The sequence below is a fragment of the Mauremys mutica genome, chromosome 3, assembly GCF_020497125.1.
Source record: "Mauremys mutica isolate MM-2020 ecotype Southern chromosome 3, ASM2049712v1, whole genome shotgun sequence".
In the NCBI taxonomy this organism is placed as follows: Eukaryota; Metazoa; Chordata; order Testudines; family Geoemydidae; genus Mauremys; species Mauremys mutica.
This window is the reverse complement of record NC_059074.1, coordinates 69230196-69250297: the sequence shown is the minus strand read 5'-3', so window position 1 is coordinate 69250297 and position 20102 is coordinate 69230196. Positions and strand designations below refer to the sequence as shown.

At 41.5% G+C, this 20102-nt stretch overlaps 1 protein-coding gene across 2 annotated transcripts in view; it reads left to right on the top strand.

Annotated features, from left to right (window-relative positions):
- RNGTT (RNA guanylyltransferase and 5'-phosphatase) overlaps window positions 1-20102 on the top strand; it is a 414630-nt gene that overhangs the window by 48534 nt on the left and 345994 nt on the right. For both annotated transcript variants that reach the window (XM_045010976.1, XM_045010975.1), the window contains exon 6: window positions 2401-2659. In XM_045010976.1, the coding sequence (XP_044866911.1) occupies window positions 2401-2659 (259 nt within the window). The remainder of the gene's footprint in view (window positions 1-2400; window positions 2660-20102) is intronic.

The following is a 20102-nucleotide window of genomic DNA, read 5'->3' as shown; positions in this document are numbered from 1 at the left end:
AGGAAGACTACAGTCCTGCAGTCATCAAGCCTGGACAAGAATTGCTTACACCCCTAACAAGCACAGACCAAGTGAGTGTCTGTACCTCAAAGGGCCCTCAATTCTGTAATTAGTGGAAAGATCCACAAAAGGCTTGTGTGGGTTTTCCATTCTCGTAGCCTTCTCCCACAAGGATCATCACCACTGACACCTCCCTGCTAGGCTGAGGTGTGCACTTTCAGCACTTCACAGCTCAAGCCAAATGGACCCACAGGAGGCAATCATTCACATCAACATATTAGAGCTCAGAGTGGTTTGTTAAACTTGTTAGCACTACTTTTTATTATATCAGTTGGCAAGGAGGAGTAAGATGCCAATCCTTATATGCCGAGTCAGTAAAACTATGGAATTGGTGCATAGCACTCCACATACTGTTCTCAGTGATTTATCACCCAGGACTGCAGATCACAGTGACAGACTCCCTCAGCAGGCATTTCTGCCCTTTCCACAAGTGGGAACTGAACAATGCAGTATTCAGAAGAATGTGTCCTACCTGGGGTATTCTGGAGATAGATTTCTTAGTGACACTATCCACTGCAAAGTGCAGACAATGTTATTTGAGGGCAGGGCACTGCTGCAACTCAATGGGAGATGCCTTAGTTATCCCGTGGCCCTGTGTATTGCTATATGCTTATACCACTACACCATTTGCTCAAAGTCCTGAACAGATTGAAACAGGAGAAATTAGCTATTTTCATAGCACTGTTGTAGCTGAGGGAGGCATGGTTCCCTGAGTTAGTTTGCATGTCTGAGCAATTGCCTCTCCATTTCTCCCTGACTGAAAATCTCCTCATCCAAAACCTACCCTAGTCTCTTGGGGTTTTACCTGAAGGCATTGCTCCTAGATGGCTTATTGGTATAGAAGAAGATTGCTCTCTGGAGGTACTGCTTAATAGTGGAAAACCTACCTACAGACGGGGAAAAGTTTTCAATTTTGGGGCAGCCATCGATCTATACCTCCTCTTGAGTCTTGCCTGACGCACATTCTCAGTTACCTGCTAAATTTAAAAACCACAGGATTATTGCTGAGCTCAGTTGAAGTTCATACCCCTATTGAGGGATTTTCAGCCTTCATGCACCGAACCACTGTGAAGTTTATTAAGGGACTACTCAATCTTTTTCCTCCTGTGAAAGAACCTACACAATTTAGTCCTTAATGTACTGAAGAAGCCTCCATTTGAATCTATGGGAACTTGTCCCTTCCTTAATTTGTGCCTCAGGACCGCGTTCCTTATTTCAGCCAGGAAGGTAGGGGAGCTAGGAGCGCCCTGATGGCTGACCAACTGTACACAGCGTTCGATCATGACAAGATGACACTAGATCCACACCTGCACTTCCTCTGTAAAGTTTCTTCAGAGTTCCACATTCATCAGGAGATTCACCTGCTGGCGTTTTACTCCAAGCTTTGCTCTCTGAGTGAAGAAATGAGACTACATGCACTGGATGTAAGAAGAGCTCTTGCTTTCTATCTTGACAGGGCTCAGCCTTTTAGGGCTTCTCCTAGGCTCTCCATCTCTGTCACAGAACTAAGAGAGAGACATCTGATCTCCACCTGGAGGCTGTCCAGATGGGTTGCAAGATGCACCTTAATCTATTATGAAGCCTCGGGAGTTCGTCCCCTTCCTATGATGATGGCTCATTCCACCAGGGCTCAATCTACCTCTGTGGCGCTACTGAAAAACATACCTATCTCAGACATCTGCAGGTCAGCCACCTGACCTTTGAGGCACATGCTTTCCCAGTACTCATGTCTGCTTCCAGAGCTGACGTGGCTTTCGGTGATGCTGTTCTATGGTTTGTAGTGAACCTGTCTCCTTGGCACTCTTCTTCATAATTGAGGTACTACTAAAAAATCTGCTGAAGGGGAGAACCTGTCAGGACGCTACTCAAATAAGAAGTTATGTACCTTGTACAGTAACTGGAGTTCTTCAAGATGTGTGTCCCTATGGGTTCTCCACTACCCATCCTCCTTCCCCTCTGCTTTCCAATCTTCTCACTAGATTTCATGGCTGAGAAGGACCTGAGCAGTGGGGGGGTCCATCCTCCCACCCCTTCCCCAATATCCTTGCACTGGAGTACAAGGATCTCTAGGATGCAGGTGTTGCTGAAACTCTCCAATCAAGAATGCATGGGCACGCACACATCCTGAAATGGAGTACCCATAGGGACACGCATCTTGAAGAAGTCCAGTTACTGTACAAGATAAATAAGTATCTCAAGAGTTTCTGAATTCTTGACAATGAAGTGATTTATTTTTTTGAATTTTTAGGGGAAACTGAAAGTCACACAGAACATTATTAATTTATTAGACAAGTCTTTTTAACATCCAGAAATACACAACTCTCAATTTCTGTTTTCCAGTATTGAAGCAGCAGTGGCTACTTTTGCCCAAGCCAGACCACCAGGAATCTATAAAGGGGACTATTTAAAAGAACTATTCCGTCGTTACGGAGATGTAGATGATGCACCGTCACCACCTGAGCTACCTGAATGGTGCTTTGATGAAGACGATGAAGAGGAGGAGGAGGAGGAGGAGGATGTTAAAACAGGAGGTCAAGAATCAGAACCTGGGTCTTCAAGTTCCTCTTTTGGCAAAAGGAGAAAAGAACACCTAAAACTGGTAATGTTGTCCAAAAGCTTAACATTTTACTTTATAAACTGAATTCAGTTTTACTTTATAAACTGAATTTATTCACTAAATGTTGCATAACATGTGTCACAAATACCAGCTCTTGTAAGTGAGGAATGGATAGCACTCTTTAGAGCCAGGCATAACATGAGTTGGTGGAAAGTAAGATTTCTTAATTCTTTGTATAATGCTTTTGATCTTAACTTTCAACACGTCTGCTATTCCAATACTGGTTGTTTCCGGCGCAGAGATTGTCAGTCATATTAAATTGTAACAAGATTGCTTGATGAGTTTCCTGATGTGAACAAATGCTTTGTTGAGTCTAGGTGGAGACTAATACATTCCTTTTAATCTGTAACTAAAGTCTTCCAGAGGTGCAAGCCAAGCCTTGCTGGTAGGTGTATATAACTTTTATTGATCTTTTCAATCCAGCCATGCAGTTGAAATTGAAACTGTTTTTGAATTAGTGTTTAATTTTCACATACATTCCGTGTAGAGGTTCTGAGAATTTTTGGCAAACAGTAAAGTGAACTGGAAAAAAATAATTAAATTTAAAAGCTGTGAGAAATTGTCTAAGTAGACTAAAGCAGTTACAGTAATTATAGTTATATATGTTTGATCAATTACTGTGACTAGTTCAGATCTGTGAGATAGGCATACATAATTATTAATATACTACTTATTATATCTGTAAATAACATGATATAGAAAATAACACTCGTACTTAAAGTAGAAGAAATATGGTTTTGTTGTGTTAAAGACTAAGGGCTTCATTCTCAGTGAATGAAGTGAACTTCAGCTTTTTATAAGACATGTTTCCATAACTGAATGGAAAAAATTGCTGGCCACATAGTTGTGTACAATTTTATCTGCATAATGATACCTCACTTATCTCACTGAGGTGCTGAGGAGGTTTGGGTGTTTGTAAACAATTAAATTCGCACATGAAATGTGTCACAAGTGCATTATTACTCTTCATATTACTAATAGAAGTATTATAGCTGTGCATTGGGATGCAGAGTTAGGGAGGGGAAGGAGCTAGCTTAGCTTGAAAAGAATATAGAATCTGATCCAAAGCAGCAAAGTTACACTGTCACAAACTTAAACGTAGTCTATCAACTGGCATAGCAGAATAGCTTAAACACTAAAAATTACGGTAACGTTCAAAGTGTTTTAAGAGAAATAGTCCATGTTCTCGACTAGCCTTCCATTGAGAGATGTACAAGAGAATTTTCTCTCTTCAGGCTGCAATGGCAAGATTATTTTCTACCCTCCCTTCAAGTTATCAAAAAGGGTGTGAAGACTAGGTTTCTGTCACCACAGTCAAATGGCATCCTTTCTCACTCAAATATAGGACTAATCTGATCTGTTGAACAAAGATCATGATAGAAGATACTCTGACTTTTCCTCCTTTCAGAGCTGGAAATGCTAAATTATACAAATAAGCATATTAATAACTAAAACACAATTAAGACTTAGAGAATTTCAGAGGGAAGAATCATTTGGTTAATATGCATATTCGTATAATTCAGTTTTACAGCTTGGGATGCACTCACTTTGGCATGAAGAGGAAGAGCCCAGGAATTCTATCCCATGATGCTTGGTTGATTGATTGGACTTTTCCCGTAGCTGATCAGAGAAGGATTCAATCTATTTATGGGTGACTTGTAGATAGGGGGCCAAAAAAGAGTGATTATCAGGTAAATACCTTTTGCTTATATTTTTTCTTCATTTTGGGCATTATATAAGGTGCTAATGTTAAAAATAGAGTTGCAATTAATGTCTCATGCCATGATGTAAAAATTCTACAATGTACCATGTTTGAGCAGGGAGTTATGCCAAAGCATAAGACATAACTGGAAAAACCCAGATGCAACTTAGAATGTAATACTATGCATGGTCTCCTTTCACATCACCTATTCAGTTACAGGAAGCCTGTTTGCTGCTGGTAGTCTCTGTGATGTTATAGAAAGAACTGAAGAAGTAGGTTTTGACTCAGTGGGTGCCGCACTTCAGCAGTTGAGCATTCACAGAAACATGACAGAGCATTGCAGAAGCGTCAGTGACAGACATTTGAAATCTGATTTCATAGACTCATAGACTTTAAGGTCAGAAGGGACCATTATGATCATCTAGTCTGACCTCCTGCACAATGCAGGCCACAGAATCCCACCCATCCACTTCTGTAACAAACCCCTAGCCTATGTCTGAGTTATCGAAGTCCCCAAATTGCAGTTTGAAGACCTCAAGCTGCAGAGAATCCTCCAGAAAGTGACCCGTGCCCCATGCTGCAGAGGAAGGCGAAAAACCTCCAGGGCCTCTACCAATCTGCCCTGGAGGAAAATTCCTTCCCGACCCCAAATATGGCGATCAGTTAAACCCTGAGCATGTGGGCAAGACTCACCAGCCAGCACCCAGGAAAGAATTCTCTGTAGTAACTCAGATCCCAGCCCATCTAACATCCCATCACAGACCACTGGGCATACTTACCTGCTGATAATCAAAGATCAATTGCCAAATTAATTGCCAAAATTAGGCTATCCCATCATACCATCCCCTCCATAAATTTATCAAGCTTAGTCTTAAAGCCAGATATGTCTTTTGCCCCCACTACTCCCCTTGGAAGGCTGTTCCAGAACTTCACTCCTCTAATGGTTAGAAACCTTTGTCTAATTTCAAGTCTAAACTTCCTAGTGTCCAGTTTATATCCATTTGTTCTTGTGTCCACATTGTTACTAAGCTTAAATAATTCCTCTCCCTCCCTAATATTAATCCCTCTGGTATATTTATAAAGAGCAATCATATCCCCCCTCAACCTTCTTTTGGTTAGGCTAAACAAGCCAAGCTCTTTCAGTCTCCTTTCATAAGACAGGTTTTCCATTCCTCGGATCATCCTAGTAGCCCGTCTCTGAACCTGTTCCAGTTTGAATTCATTCTTCTTAAACATGGGAGACCAGAACTGCACACAGTATTCCAGATGAGGTCTCACCAGTGCCTTGTATAACGGTACTAACACCTCCTTATCTTTGCTGGAAATACCTCGCCTGATGCATCCTAAAACCGCATTAGCTTTTTTTTACGGCCATATCACATTGGCAGCTCATAGTCATCCTGTGATCAACCAATACGCCGAGGTCCTTCTCCTCCTCTGTTACTTCCAACTGATGCGTCCCCAATTTATAACTAAAATTCTTGTTATTAATTCCTAAATGCATGACTTTGCACTTTTCACTATTAAATTTCATTCTATTACTATTACTCCAGTTTACAAGGACATCCAGATCTTTCTGTATGATATCCCGGTCCTTCTCTGTGTTAGCAATACCTCCCAGCTTTGTGTCATCCGCAAACTTTATTAGCACATTCCCGCTTTTTGTGCCAAGGCCAGTAATAAAAAGGTTAAATAAAATTGGTCCCAAAACTGATCCCTGAGGAACTCCACTAGTAACCTCCTTCCAGCCTGACAGTTCACCTTTCAGTATGACCCGTTGTAGTCTCCCCTTTAACCAGTTCCTTATTCACCTTTCAGTTTTCATATTTATCCCCATCTTTTCCAATTTAACTAATAATTCCCCATGTGGAACCGTGTCAAATGCCTTACTGAAATCGAGGTAAATTAGATCCACTGCATTTCCTTTGTCTAAAAAATCTGTTACTTTCTCAAAGAAGGAGATCAGGTTGGTTTGGCACGATCTACCTTTTGTGAAACCATGTTGTATTTTGTCCCAATTACCATTGACCTCAATGTCCTTAACTACCCTCTCCTTCAAAATTTTTTCCAAGACCTTACATACTACAGATGTCAAACTAACAGGCCTATAGTTACTCGGATCACTTTTTTTCCCTTTCTTAAAAATAGGAACTATGTTAGCAATTCTCCAGTCGTACAGTACAACCCCTGAGTTTACTGATTCATTAAAAATTCTTGCTAATGGGCTTGCAATTTCATGTGCCAGTTCTTTTAATATTCTGGGATGAAGATTATCTGGGCCCTCCGATTTAGTCCCATTAAGCTGTTTGAGTTTGGCTTCTACCTCGGATGTGGTAATATCTACCTCCATATCCTCATTCCCAATTGTCATCCTTCCATTATCCCTAAGCTCCAAAGTATTTATTTAGATATTGGGCCATGCCTAGATTATCTTTAACCTCCACTCCATCCTCAGTGTTGATTTCAGCAAGAAGCACTGTTGGGTATTTTGTAAATAGTACAAAAATTATACTCCCAAACCATTTTTACAGTCTGATGAGTTTGTTGCATCAAATTGATGAGTGTTAAGTCAAATAGAAGCCTCATAAGTGAATTCTCAAACTACATAGGCATACTGCAGCTGATCTTAATGCTCACATGTACAATGCAATGGGACATACTACATGGTATACCTAAAGATTAAAAAGGTGAGTATAATTGGTTGAATGGCCTTTTCCTAAAATTTTATTGCAGGCACCTGCATCTATGACTGTATGTTTGGCAGAATAAACTGTGTCCCTTCACACTTAAAAAGTTTAGCTGAAGCATGGTCTGGTTCATGAGCAGTTCTAGAACAGAAAATTACTTTTTTCATAAGCCACCCAGATCTTTTATTATTTGCTAAGGAATATGATCTATTGCATTTTATGTTGGGGACACATGATACAAAAGAAACGTCATAGGATATGGCAGATGACACAGGATTCTTCCAAGGTGGAATCCTGAGCCGTAACTTGGGGTCCTATCAAGGTAGCCAGCCAGTGGCATGGACAGCTGCAGTGGCACAGGAGCCAGCAAACAGAGCTGTAAACAGGGGAGTGTGAGTGTTCTGTTGGAGGAGAAGGTATTTGTAGCTATTTGTATTTGTATGTGTAGAGGCTGGTAGGGGCAGGGTGCTGGGAGAGAAGCTGAGCCCTGATTAGGGAGTGGGGCTTCTCTGACTAGGCGTCCTAACAAGGTAGCCAACCAAGGCAGCGGCACAGGAGCCAGCAAACAGAGCTATAAACAGGGGAGTTTAAGTGGGAGTTTGCAAGGGGAGTTTGGGGGGAAGACTAAGAGAGGCAGGCAGAGGAATAGACAGTCTAGTGAAGGGACTGTGTGGTGTTCTGGCAGTGTTTTGGTGCTAGTTGGGGTTTTTTTTTTTTTTTTTTTTTGGTGTGGGTGGTGGTGTTTTGGTTTGGTTTGTGTTTCCCGGACTAACAGGATTTAGGTGGAAGGGCTATGACAGATACAGAGGCAGCAGTGGTAGTGACCCAAGCTGTGGAAGACACAATGAAGATGACTGGATGTGGAAGCTGCGGCATGTACATGATCCTGGAGGGGGTACATGAAAAGAGTTTCGTGTGCATGAAGTGCTGCCTGATAGAGCTGATGGAAGAAAAGATCTGAGGACTGGAGATGCAGGTAGAAACTCTGGTTTAGTTTAGAAGGGGGTTTGAGCAGATGATGGAGCAAAGACACAAGGAGGCTGAAGAGAAAAGCTCAGACTTGCAGATGGAAGCAGAACCAAAGAACTCTAAGGGGAGACTGCTGGATGAGGAAAGTGGACAGTGGAAGCATGTGACTAAGAGAACCAGGCAGAGGAAAAGACGGGCTAGTGAAGGAGAAATAGAGCTCAGGAACAGGTTTGCAGAGTTGGAAAATGAAGAAGGGGCACAGCAGATGGTCACTGAAGGTGAGAGGGCAAGGAAGAAGAGAAGAGCAGCTAGTCCTGTAGGAAGAGGGGAAGAGTCAATGGAGATAACACCAAATATGAGCCCCAGGAGGATATGTTAGGTTGCAGAGGATTGCAAGGGAGAATAGGAATCGAGAGGACGTGCAGCCAGAGGGAACAGGGGATAGACTGGAGAATCACACCATCATTAGGAAAAGGCAGGTCTATGTGACTGGGGACTCCTTACTGAGAAGAATAGACAGGCCTGTAACCAGAGCTTATCCAGAGAACAGAAGAGTGTTCTGTCTGCTGGGTGCTAAGATACAGGATGTGGACCTGAGGCTGAAGAGGATCCTAATGGGAGCGTGAAAGAATCCGCTGATTGTCCTTCATGTGAGAACAAATGATACGGCTAGATTCTCGCTGGAATGTATCAAGGGAGACAATGCCAGGCTGGGGAGGACTTTTAAGGAAATGGAGGCTCAGGTGATCTTCAGTGGGATTCTGCCTGTTCCTAGAGAAGGGCAACAAAGGTGTGACAAGATTATGATGATCAACAGATGGCTCAGATAGTGGAGGGCTCTGAGATGTGTGGCCAGTGGGAGGCATTCATGGGCAGAGGACTGTTCTCTCAGGATGGACTTCACCTGAGTAAGGAGGGAAATAGACTTCTAGGATGGAGGCTGGCACAACTGATTAAGAGAGCTTTAAACTAGGAATTTGGGGAAGATGGTTGGGAGATGTCCAGGTAATCTCTACGCCAGATTTTAACATTGAGAGGGAAGAAAACGAAGTAAGAGAGGATACAGCTCTGGGTAGGAGACTGGACATATGAGGAAGGGTAGTGTAGATACCAGTCTAATAGGTGATACTGGCGGTAGAATGTCTGTGCCTAATCAGGTAAAGAATGTGAGTGAAGCCAAAGAGCAAAAATTAAGATGTTTGTACGCCAATGTGAGGAGCCTAGGTAACAAAATGGAGGAACTAGAGTTACTGGTGCAGGAAGTGAAACTAGATATTATAGGGATAACAGAAACATGGTGGAATAGTAGTCATGACTGGAGTACAGGTATTGAAGGGTATGTGCTGTTTAGGAAAGACACAGATAAAGGCGAAGGTGGTTGAGTAGCGTTGTAGATCACCGATGAGGTAGACTGTAAAGAAATAAGTGATGGAAAAGAAAAGACAGAGTCTATCTGGGCAAAAATCACATTGGGGAAGAAAGCTACTAGAGCCTCCCCTGGGATAGCACTTAGGGTGTGCTATAAACCACCAGGATTTGATTTGGATATGGATAGAGATCTCTTTAATGTTTTTAATGAAGTAAATACTAATGGGAATTGTGTGATCATGGGAGACGTTAACTTCCCAGATATAGACTGGAGGACAAGTGCTAGTAATAATAATAATAGGGCTCAGATTTTCCTGGATGCGATAGCTGATGGATTTCTTCACCAAATAGTTGCTGAACCAACAAGAGGGGATGCCATTTTAGATTTGGTTTTAGTGAGTAGTGAGGACCTCATAGAAGAAATGGTTGTAGAGGACAACCTTGGTTTGAGCAATCGTGAGCTAATTCAGTTCAAACTAAATGGAAGGATAAACAAAAATAGATCTGTGATTAAGCCCTTTTGAAATCAAAAACCCAACTTAAAAAAATTAAGGAAATTAATTAGGGAAGTGGATTGGACTGAAGGACTTGTGGATCTAATAAGTGGGAGGGAGGGCTAGCTCAGTGGTTTGAGCATTGGTCTGCTAAACCCAGGGTTGTGAGTTCAATCCTTGAGGGGGCCACTTACAGATCTGGGGCAAAAATTGGTCCTGCTAGTGAAGGCAGGGGGCTGGACTCAATGACCTTTCAAGGTCCCTTCCAGTTCTAGGAGATTGGTATATCTCCAATTATTATTTATTATTATTTTATTATCTAAAGGTGGAGGAGGCCTGGAATTACTTCAAGTCAAAGTTGCAGAAACTATCAGAAGCCTGCATCCCAAGAAAGGGGAAAAAAATCATAGGCAGGTGTTGTAGACCAAGGTGGATGAGCAAGCATCTCAGAGAGGTGATTAAGAAAAAACAGCCTACAAGCAATGGAAGATGGGAGGGATCAGCAAGGAAAGCTACCTTATTGAGGTCAGAACATGTAGGGAAAAGTGAGGAAGGCCAAAAGCCATGTAGAGTTGGACCTTGCAAAAGGCATTAAAACCAATAGTAAAAGGTTCTATAGCCATATAAATAAGAAGAAAAAAAAGAAAGAAGAAGTGGGACCACTAAACATTGAGGATGAAGTGAAGGTTAAGGATAATCTAGGCATGGCCCAATAGCTAAACAAATATTTGGCCTCAGTCTTTAATGAGGAGCTTAGGAATAATGGTGGAATGACAAATGGTAATGAGGATATGGAGGTAGATATTACCACATCCGAGGCAGAAGCCAAACTCGAACAGCTTAATGGGACTAAATTGGGGGGGAGACAGATAATATTCATCCAAGAATATTAAAGGAACTGACACATGAAATTGCAAGCCCATTAGCAAGAATTTTTAATGAATCTGTAAACTCAGGGGTTGTACTGTATGACTGGAGAATTGCTAACATAGTTCCTATTTTTAAGAAAGGAAAAAAAAAACAGTGATCCGGGTAACTACAGGCCTGTTAGCTTGACATCAGTAGTATGCAAGGTCTTGGAAAATTTTTTGAAGGAGAAAGTAGTTAAGGACATTGAGGTCAGTGGTAACTGGGACAAAATACAACATGGTTTTACAAAAGGTAGATTATGCCAAACCAACCTGATCTCCTTTTTTGAGAAGGTAACATCTTTTAGACAAAGGAAATAGTGGATCTAATTTACCTCGATTTCAGTGAGGCATTTGATATGGTTCCATATGGGGAATTATTAGCTAAATTGGAAAAGATGGGGATCAGTATGAAAATTGAAAGGTGGATAAGGAACTGATTCTATGATCAGCTAAACCCTGAGCATGTGGACAAGACTCACCAGCCAGACACCCAGGAAAGAATTCTCTGCAGTAATTCAGATCCCACTCCATCTGACATCCCATCACAGGCCACTGGGCATATTTACCGCTAATAGTTAAAGATCACCATATGTGGGGTCGGGAAGGAATTTTCCGCCAGAGAAGATTGGCAGAGGCCTGGTTTTTTTTTGCCTTCCTGTGCAGCGTGGAGCACGGGTCACTTGCTGGAGGATTCTCTGCACCTCAAAGTCTTTAAACCACAATTTGAGGACTTGAGTAACTCAGACATAGGTTAGGGGTTTGATACAGGAGTGGATGGGTGAGATTCTGTAGCCTGTGTTGTGCAGGAAGTCAGACTAGATGATCATAATGGTCCCTTCTGATCTTAAAGTCTATGATTCTATGATTGGAGTTAATGGTTTCTCCAGAACAGTGGTTCTCAACCTGTTTACCATTGTGGGCTGCATATGCAGCTCTCTGTGTTGTGGGCCTCATGCTCACAATGTATGTACTACCTGTATGACCCTGAGGATGTCACATGGGCCACAGCTGTGTGCTGATTGGGCTACAAGTGGCCTGTGGGTTGAGAACCACTGCTCCAGGATTTAAGGAAAGTTGTGTTATATGCACATCAACGTGTCAAGGAAATGTCTGGGGTGTACCGGAAACTGCTAAAATCTCTCTCTCAATTTAAGTTAGCAAGGATTAATTTTTTTATTGTCTGTTAAGCCATCAAAGAGCACATTAGCTCTAAATTCCAGTAACTCAGTTCAATAACTTTTTATTATGTCTCCTTCAGTGGGGTGTGCATGTGTGAGGATTTTTTTTTTTGGAATGATTGTCCCTCCTGTTTTCATGTTGCTCTGGTGCTTTCTTCTGCTTGCTTTACTTTCCTTCCCTTTTTTGCCTTGGAACAGAGTAGTGATGCACAACCTTTGCATTGTCCACAACGGTACTCTTTGAAGGGTCTATTGGCTGCGGAAAACATGGCAAAAGGCTAAGTATGCACGGAAGATATGTGGAAGACAATAAAAGCAATCTGATAACACTGCTGGGAGGAGGAAATGATTCTACCATGTATTTTTGGCCACAGATCATTGCTCTTGTGGATTTATTCCAATCGCTCATTCAGCTATTGGATGTTTCCCCAGAGGCTTTTTGCTTGAAAAGTCATTATCAAACTCATGTCCAGTTACTTCCATTCCAAGTATTTATTTTATCAAAAATAAAGTCAACCATTCTAGCTTTGCGAAGATAGCTGTTGGGCAGAGAAATTGCTGAGACAATGGAAAGACTGTTTCATGGAACAAGGTTAAGATTTGCCAGAAATGGATCGTCTGCCTATTTGGAACAATCCCTGAAAGTGTAGAGCACGTGACTGTCACATTTTGTTAGGAACAGTAGGTGAGAAGTGGAAACTTCTGATTAGAGCTGGGCAGGAAACACATATCTTGTCTCATGAGAATTTTTGTCATTTTGAAAAATTTCTCCATCCCAAATTGTGATTAAAAGCTGAAATTTCAAATTTTAACTAACCAAAAAACTGAAAATTTTGGGATCAGGTCAACTGAAACTTTTAGTTTTGATTTTTCACTGTTCTTATATTTCACGATAAATTAACCTTAATTTCCAACAAAAAGTTTTTCAAACTGAAAAAGAAAAATATTTGTTTAAAAAATGGTGATATGGGATGTTTCAACAATTTTAAAGCTAAAAATAAATTAAAACAGTGAATTCATCAATCATGTAATTTTAGACTGAACTCCAAATTTTATTTAAAATGTAACAATAAAAGTTTCTAAAATTAATGGAAACTTTTTTTTACATTTAAACATTCCTCTGTTGAGTTTGTGGCACAAAGTCAGAAAGCAAACATACTGTGAAATATCTGGTTTCACTATCCAGGCTGATTGAAATGTTAACAGTAATATCGTATTAGGAGAAAATTACTTTTTGAGGTTTTTTTGGTATTAAAGAATTCTGTGTCCCTCAGACCACATGTTTGCTCAATTATAATTGTCAGAATATTTTTTTAATAGCCATATTTTTTTTCATTGAATTGTGGGTAGGCTGAGTATACGCTGTATATAATTGCTTTTCTTCTAAATTTTTTTTTTTACAATTTACATTCAATATTAGTTAAGATCACACTCTTTAAAACAAATTGGTTTTTTGAACATGAAAAAATATCATTGCCTATTTCAAACCCTGGTTCCCTTAGGATTCCTTTATTTAATGTATAGTTAACTACTTTTACAAGCCAAAGTTCCTTTAAAAGAAGAATTAATTTATATTCTGTTCACAAAATTCATTTTTTAGGCATCTCACAAAACCTATGAGAATGAGATAAACCCACTCTTGAAGTTTTATAAATATAGTATATACTGTTAAAGTACAAATCAGCGCTTAACTGATGAGGTATTGAACTTATTTTTTTTTAAGAATTATTGTTAAAATGTCTTTTCAAAGCTCCATAGTTCAGAATTTACTTGATATTTTTCTTGCTTGGTTTCCATCCCTCACACTTTTAGTGCACCATAATCATATGTAATATATAATGTCTTCGCAAGAGAGCTCATTGTTTCAGGTCAGGATGAGAAAATCTCAAAATATTACATCAATTAACAAAAGAATCCAAACAAAACCAGCCTTCAAACAGTGCAAGTAGGAGACTAGGATGCATATTTTCAGTTTCACAAAGCTGACTTTTATGTAACGTTGAATTTCATTGAGGTAGTTTACTTTTCTAAAAAAATAATTTTCCCTTCCCAACATATGGAGGGTTGTAACCTGTATAAACTGTGCAAACTTGTGATACAAATTGTTGAGTAGTAGCCTTAAAGCAGATTGCAGTTTTGAGAGAAAACAATTGTACTAAGCACTCTGCCACCTGCAAGTCCAAATAAATAAAATTGAGGATTTGAAAGTATCCCTTCACTGAAAATTTCTGGAGAGATTTTCAAATGACACAGATGGCAGTTAAGCACCTAACTCCCATTTCTGCCTTTTGGAAATCTCACCGGTTGGGCAAAAAATGGATAGCACTGTCTTAGTAGTGGGGAATACTATCATATTCTCTGGTTGCTTCACTACACTGCATAATCTCCCTTATCAGGAGTAAACCATGACCATCTTTCCCTATTCCAAACCATTCTCTTAGCCAGACACTGAAAATTCACAGACAGTGCATCTAGGCAGCTGCTTGCTTCCTTTACTGAGCCATTCATGTACTGATATAGAACTGGAGCCCAGAACTACCTCACTCTTTTATCCAGTGCCCTTAAAGTAAGTGAGTAGGCAGAGTGACAGAACAAAAGCCTATGGAGCAACAAACAATGAAGACATCGAAGTGAAGCAGCCTAATTCTCTAGATCTCTTGTATAAGAATGAGAATTGAAAATGATCCCATCCAGCTATGCCAAGGTCTACAGCCAAGCCAATAATATCTTGAGTTTATCAATATTCTAACCAAGTTTTTTGCTGCCCAATTCAATCGAGAATGTGTTGGAAACATTTGTTGACACTTTGCTTGGTGTAGGTTTGGGTTATTGTATTGAAATAGGGACTGGGAGTGTTTAATCACAAAGATTTCTGGTTTTGTTCTGTTGAAATGCAATTTTTGTTTTATTCCCCTGAGCATCAGGCTTGCTTTAAAGACCAAAATAATTTATAATGCACTCTGTAGGTTTCTTTTCAATATCCTTTTGATGATATCTTTCTTAGACTTACTGTAATGCTCAGTACAACTTTATGTATTAGGTTTAGATTAGAAGAAAAATTATGCCTGTTTTTTTAATACAAGTATGCAGGTAACATCAACTTTTTATATCAGAGGGGTAGCCGTGTTAGTCTGGTTCTGTAGAAGCAGCAAAGAATCCTGTGGCACCTTATAGACTAACAGACGTTTTGCAGCATGAGCTTTCGTGGGTGAATACCCACTTCTTCAGATGCAAGTGGTGGAAATTTCCTGGGGCAGGTATATATAAGCAAGCAAGAAGCAAGCTAGAGATAACGAGGTTAGATCAATCAGGGTGGATGAGGCCCTGTTCTAGCAGTTGAGGTGTGAAAACCAAGGGAGGAGAAACTGGTTCTGTAATTGGCAAGCCATTCACAGTCTTTGTTTAGTCCTGAGCTGATGGTGTCAAATTTGCAGATGAACTGGAGCTCAGCAGTTTCTCTTTGAAGTCTGGTCCTAAAGTTTTTTTGCTGTAGGATGGCCACCTTAAGATCTGCTATTGTGTGGCCAGGGAGGTTGAAGTGTTCTCCTACAGGTTTTTGTATATTGCCATTCCTAATGTCTGATTTGTGTCCATTTATCCTTTTCCTTAGAGACTGTCCAGTTTGGCCGATGTACATAGCAGAGGGGCATTGCTGGCATATGATGGCATATATTACATTGGTGGAAGTGCAGGTGAATGAACCGGTGATGTTGTGGCTGATCTGGTTTGGTCCTGTGATGGTGTTGCTGGTGTAGATATGTGGGCAGAGTTGGCATCGAGGTTTGTTGCATGGATTGGTTCCTGAGCTAGAGTTACCATGGTGCGGTGTGCAGTTGCTGGTGAGAATATGCTTCAGGTTGGCAGGTTGTCTGTGGGCGAGAACTGGTCTGCCACCCAAGGCCTGTGAAAGTGTGGGATCATTGTCCAGGATGGGTTGTAGATCCCTGATGATGCGTTGTAGGGGTTTTAGCTGGGGACTGTATGTGATGGCCAGTGGAGTCCTGTTGGTTTCTTTCTTGGGTTTGTCTTCCAGTAGGAGGCTTCTGGGTACACGTCTGGCTCTGTTGATCTGTTTCCTTATTTCCTCGTGTGGGTACTGTAGTCTTGAGAATGCTTGGTGGAGATTTTCTAGGTGTTGGTCTCTGTCTGCGGGGTTAGAGCAGATACGGTTGTACCTCAATGCTTGGCTGTAGACAATGGATCTTGTGGTGTGTCCGGGATGGAAGCTGGAGGCATGAAGGTAGGCATAGCGGTCGGTAGGTTTTCGGTATAGGGTGGTGTTGATGTGACCATCACTTATTTGCACCGTGGTGTCTAGGAAGTGGACCTCCCATGTAGATTGGTCCAGGCTGAGGTTGATGGAGGGGTGGAAGCTGTTGAAATCATGGTGGAATTTTTCCAGAGTCTCCTTCCCATGGGTCCAGATGATGAAGATGTCATCGATGTAGCGTAGGTAGAGAAGGGGCGTGAGTGGACGGGAGCTGAGGAAGCGTTGTTCCAGGTCGGCCATAAAAATATTGGCATATTGTGGGGCCATACGGGTGCCCATAGCGGTGCCACTGATCTGGAGATATATATTGTCAGCAAATTTGAAATAGTTGTGTGTGAGGATAAAGCCACAGAGCTCAGCAACCAGGTGTGCTGTGGCATCATCAGGGATACTGTTCCTGACAGCTTGTATTCCATCAGTATGTGGGATGTTTGTGTAGAGAGCCTCTACATCCATGGTGGCCAGGATGGTGTTTTCTGGAAGGTCACCAATGCATTGTAGTTTCCTCAGGAAATCAGTGGTGTCACGGAGATAGCTGGGAGTGCTGGTAGCATAGGGTCTGAGTAGAGAGTCTACATATCCAGACAGTCCTTCAGTGAGAGTTCCAATGCCCGAGATGATGGGGCGTCCAGGATTTCCGGGTTTGTGGATCTTGGGTAGTAGATAGAATAACCCTGGTCGGGGCTCTAAGGGTATGTTGATTAGTTCTGGTGTTAGTGTAGGGAGTGTCCTGAGTAGATGGTGCAGTTTCTTAGTGTATTCCTCAGTGGGATCTGAGGGAAGTAGCCTGTAAAATTTAGTATTGGAGAGTTGTCTGGCGGCCTCCTTTTGGTAGTCAGACCTGTTCATGATGACAACAGCACCTCCTTTATCAGCCTCTTTGATTATAATGTCAGGATGGTTTCTGAGGCTGTGGATGGCATTGCGTTCTGCACGACTTAGGTTGTGAGGCAAGCGATGTTGTTTTTCCACAATTTCTGCCTGTGCACGTCGGCGGAAGCATTCAATGTATAGGTCCAGACTGTCATTTCGACCCTCAGGAGGAGTCCATGTGGAGTTCTTCTTCTTGTGCTGTTGGTGGGAGGGTAACTGTGTATCCGTGCGCTGTTCAGTGTTGTCCTGAAAGAATTCTTTGAGTCGGAGACGGCGAAAGTAGGCTTCCAGATCACCGCAGAACTGTATCATATTGGTGGGGGTGGCAGGGCAGAAAAAGAGTCCCCGAGATAGGACAGACTGTTCTTCTGGGCTGAGTGTGTGGTTGGATAGATTGACGATATTGCTGGGTGGGTTAGGGGTACCACGGTTGTGGCCCCATGTGGCAGGTAGGAGTTTAGACAGCTTACAGTCCTTTTTCCTTTGTAGAGAGGTGAAGTGAGTAATGTAGATCTCCTGTCTTATTTTAGTGGAGTCCGTTTGTATGGAAGTTTGGTTATTGATGAGAGTCTCCAGGTTGGAGAGCTCTTTTTTGATGTTTTCCTGTTTGCTGTATAGGATGCTGATCAGGTGGTTCCTCAGTTTCTTTGATAGAGTATGGCATAATCTCTCACTGTGGTCTGTGTAGTATGTAGATAGTAGTGGATTTTTTACCTTTAGTCCATTAGGTATGATGTCCATCCGTTTGCATTTGGAAAGGAAGATGATATCTGTCTGTATTTGTGCAAGTTTCTTCATGAGGTTGATGGATTTCCACTCCATACGGCTAAATGCAGTGCCTTGCATGGTGTCAAGTATCAGGGGTAGCCGTGTTAGTCTGGTTCTGTAGAAGCAGCAAAGAATCCTGTGGCACCTTATAGACTAACAGACGTTTTGCAGCATGAGCTTTCGTGGGTGAATACCCACTTCTTCAGATGCAAGTGGTGGAAATTTCCTGGGGCAGGTATATATAAGCAAGCAAGAAGCAAGCTAGAGATAACGAGGTTAGATCAATCAGGGTGGATGAGGCCCTGTTCTAGCAGTTGAGGTGTGAAAACCAAGGGAGGAGAAACTGGTTCTGTAATTGGCAAGCCATTCACAGTCTTTGTTTAGTCCTGAGCTGATGGTGTCAAATTTGCAGATGAACTGGAGCTCAGCAGTTTCTCTTTGAAGTCTGGTCCTAAAGTTTTGACACCATCAGCTCAGGACTAAACAAAGACTGTGAATGGCTTGCCAATTACAGAACCAGTTTCTCCTCCCTTGGTTTTCACACCTCAACTGCTAGAACAGGGCCTCATCCACCCTGATTGATCTAACCTCGTTATCTCTAGCTTGCTTCTTGCTTGCTTATATATACCTGCCCCAGGAAATTTCCACCACTTGCATCTGAAGAAGTGGGTATTCACCCACGAAAGCTCATGCTGCAAAACGTCTGTTAGTCTATAAGGTGCCACAGGATTCTTTGCTGCAACTTTTTATAGTGTTCTCAAACTCCTATTGTGGAGAAAATTCTCCCAACCAAAGATGACTGGATCTGGTAATAAAGGTAATAATTGGAGATATACCTATCTCATAGAGCTGGAAAGGTCCCTGAAGGGTCATTTAGTCCAGCCCCCTGCCTTCACTAGCAGGGCCAAGTACTGATTTTGCCCCAGATTCCTAAGTGGCCCCTGCAAGGATTGAACTCACAACCCTGGGTTTAGCAGGCCAATGCTCAAACCACTGAGCTATCCCTCCCCCCCTGGCTTTTTTCAGAGTTAGTTAATTTTTATCTGAGCATTACTCAGAGGGAGTCCTAGGTGAACCATAAGATACTTCTCGCACATTCTCAGGAGTGAGTTTGCTCCAGCTTCCATGCTTTCAATTCCCACCATGAAGGGAGTCAGGAACCATTCTCTGATTGCAAACTCTGATGTTTGGTGTAGCAATGCAATGCATTGCCACTAAATTAACAGGCCACCCCTCTTAGCTAGTGCATGCAGAATTGGGTGCTTTGTGTATTTCAAAGTATAATTGTAAACATAAGCCACTATACTATATAATATAGTCAGCAGCTTGTTTGGTACATTTTGAATATAAGGAGAGGTAGAAATGTATTCTGCTCTAACTACTGGAGGAATCTAAGTGTGGTTTTCATTGATTTTAAGCATCATTAGCTCTTACTAATTTCACCTGGAAATGTGAGTGCTGTCAAGTTGGACTCTCGTCAGTCTGGCAACAACATTGTGGTCACACACGAGACTAGTGAATAGTCAGTGTGATCTTTAATTTCTGATGAGGTGACTGAGGTTTTTTCTGCTGTGGAAACACTCTTTAAAGGCAAAATAGTTTAGAGATTGCAGTTGTTGACATCATCAGTTTTCTGGTGCTGCTGAAAACATGGGCCCTCCTTCAAAAAAATCTTAGAACTGAAGTTAAATAACAGGTCAGAGGTAACCTGCCAGATGACCTAAAGATTAAAATTCCCAGGTGAGGCGATTATTTTTCTTGTAACGGAATTACTATGTGTGTGGTTTAGAATTAATAGATTCATAGACTCCAAGGCCAGAAGAGACCATTGTGGTCACTTAGTCTGACTTCCTGTATAACATAAGCCATAGAATTCCCCCCAAATAATTCCTAGAGCGTATCTTCTAGGAGAAAAACCCTAATCCTGATTTTAAAACGTCAGTGATTGGAGACTTCACCATGACCTTCGCTAAATTGTTGCAATGGTTAATTACTCTCACCATTAAAAATGTATGCTTTATTTCCGGTCTGAATTTGTCTAGCTTCCACTTCCATTCATTGGATCATGTTATACCTTTGTTTGCTGGATTGAAGAGCCTAATATGAAATATTTATTCCCCATGTAGATACTTATAGACACTAATCAACTCACCCCTTAACTTTTTCTTTTTTAATCTTAGTATATTTAGGGTTACCATATTTCAA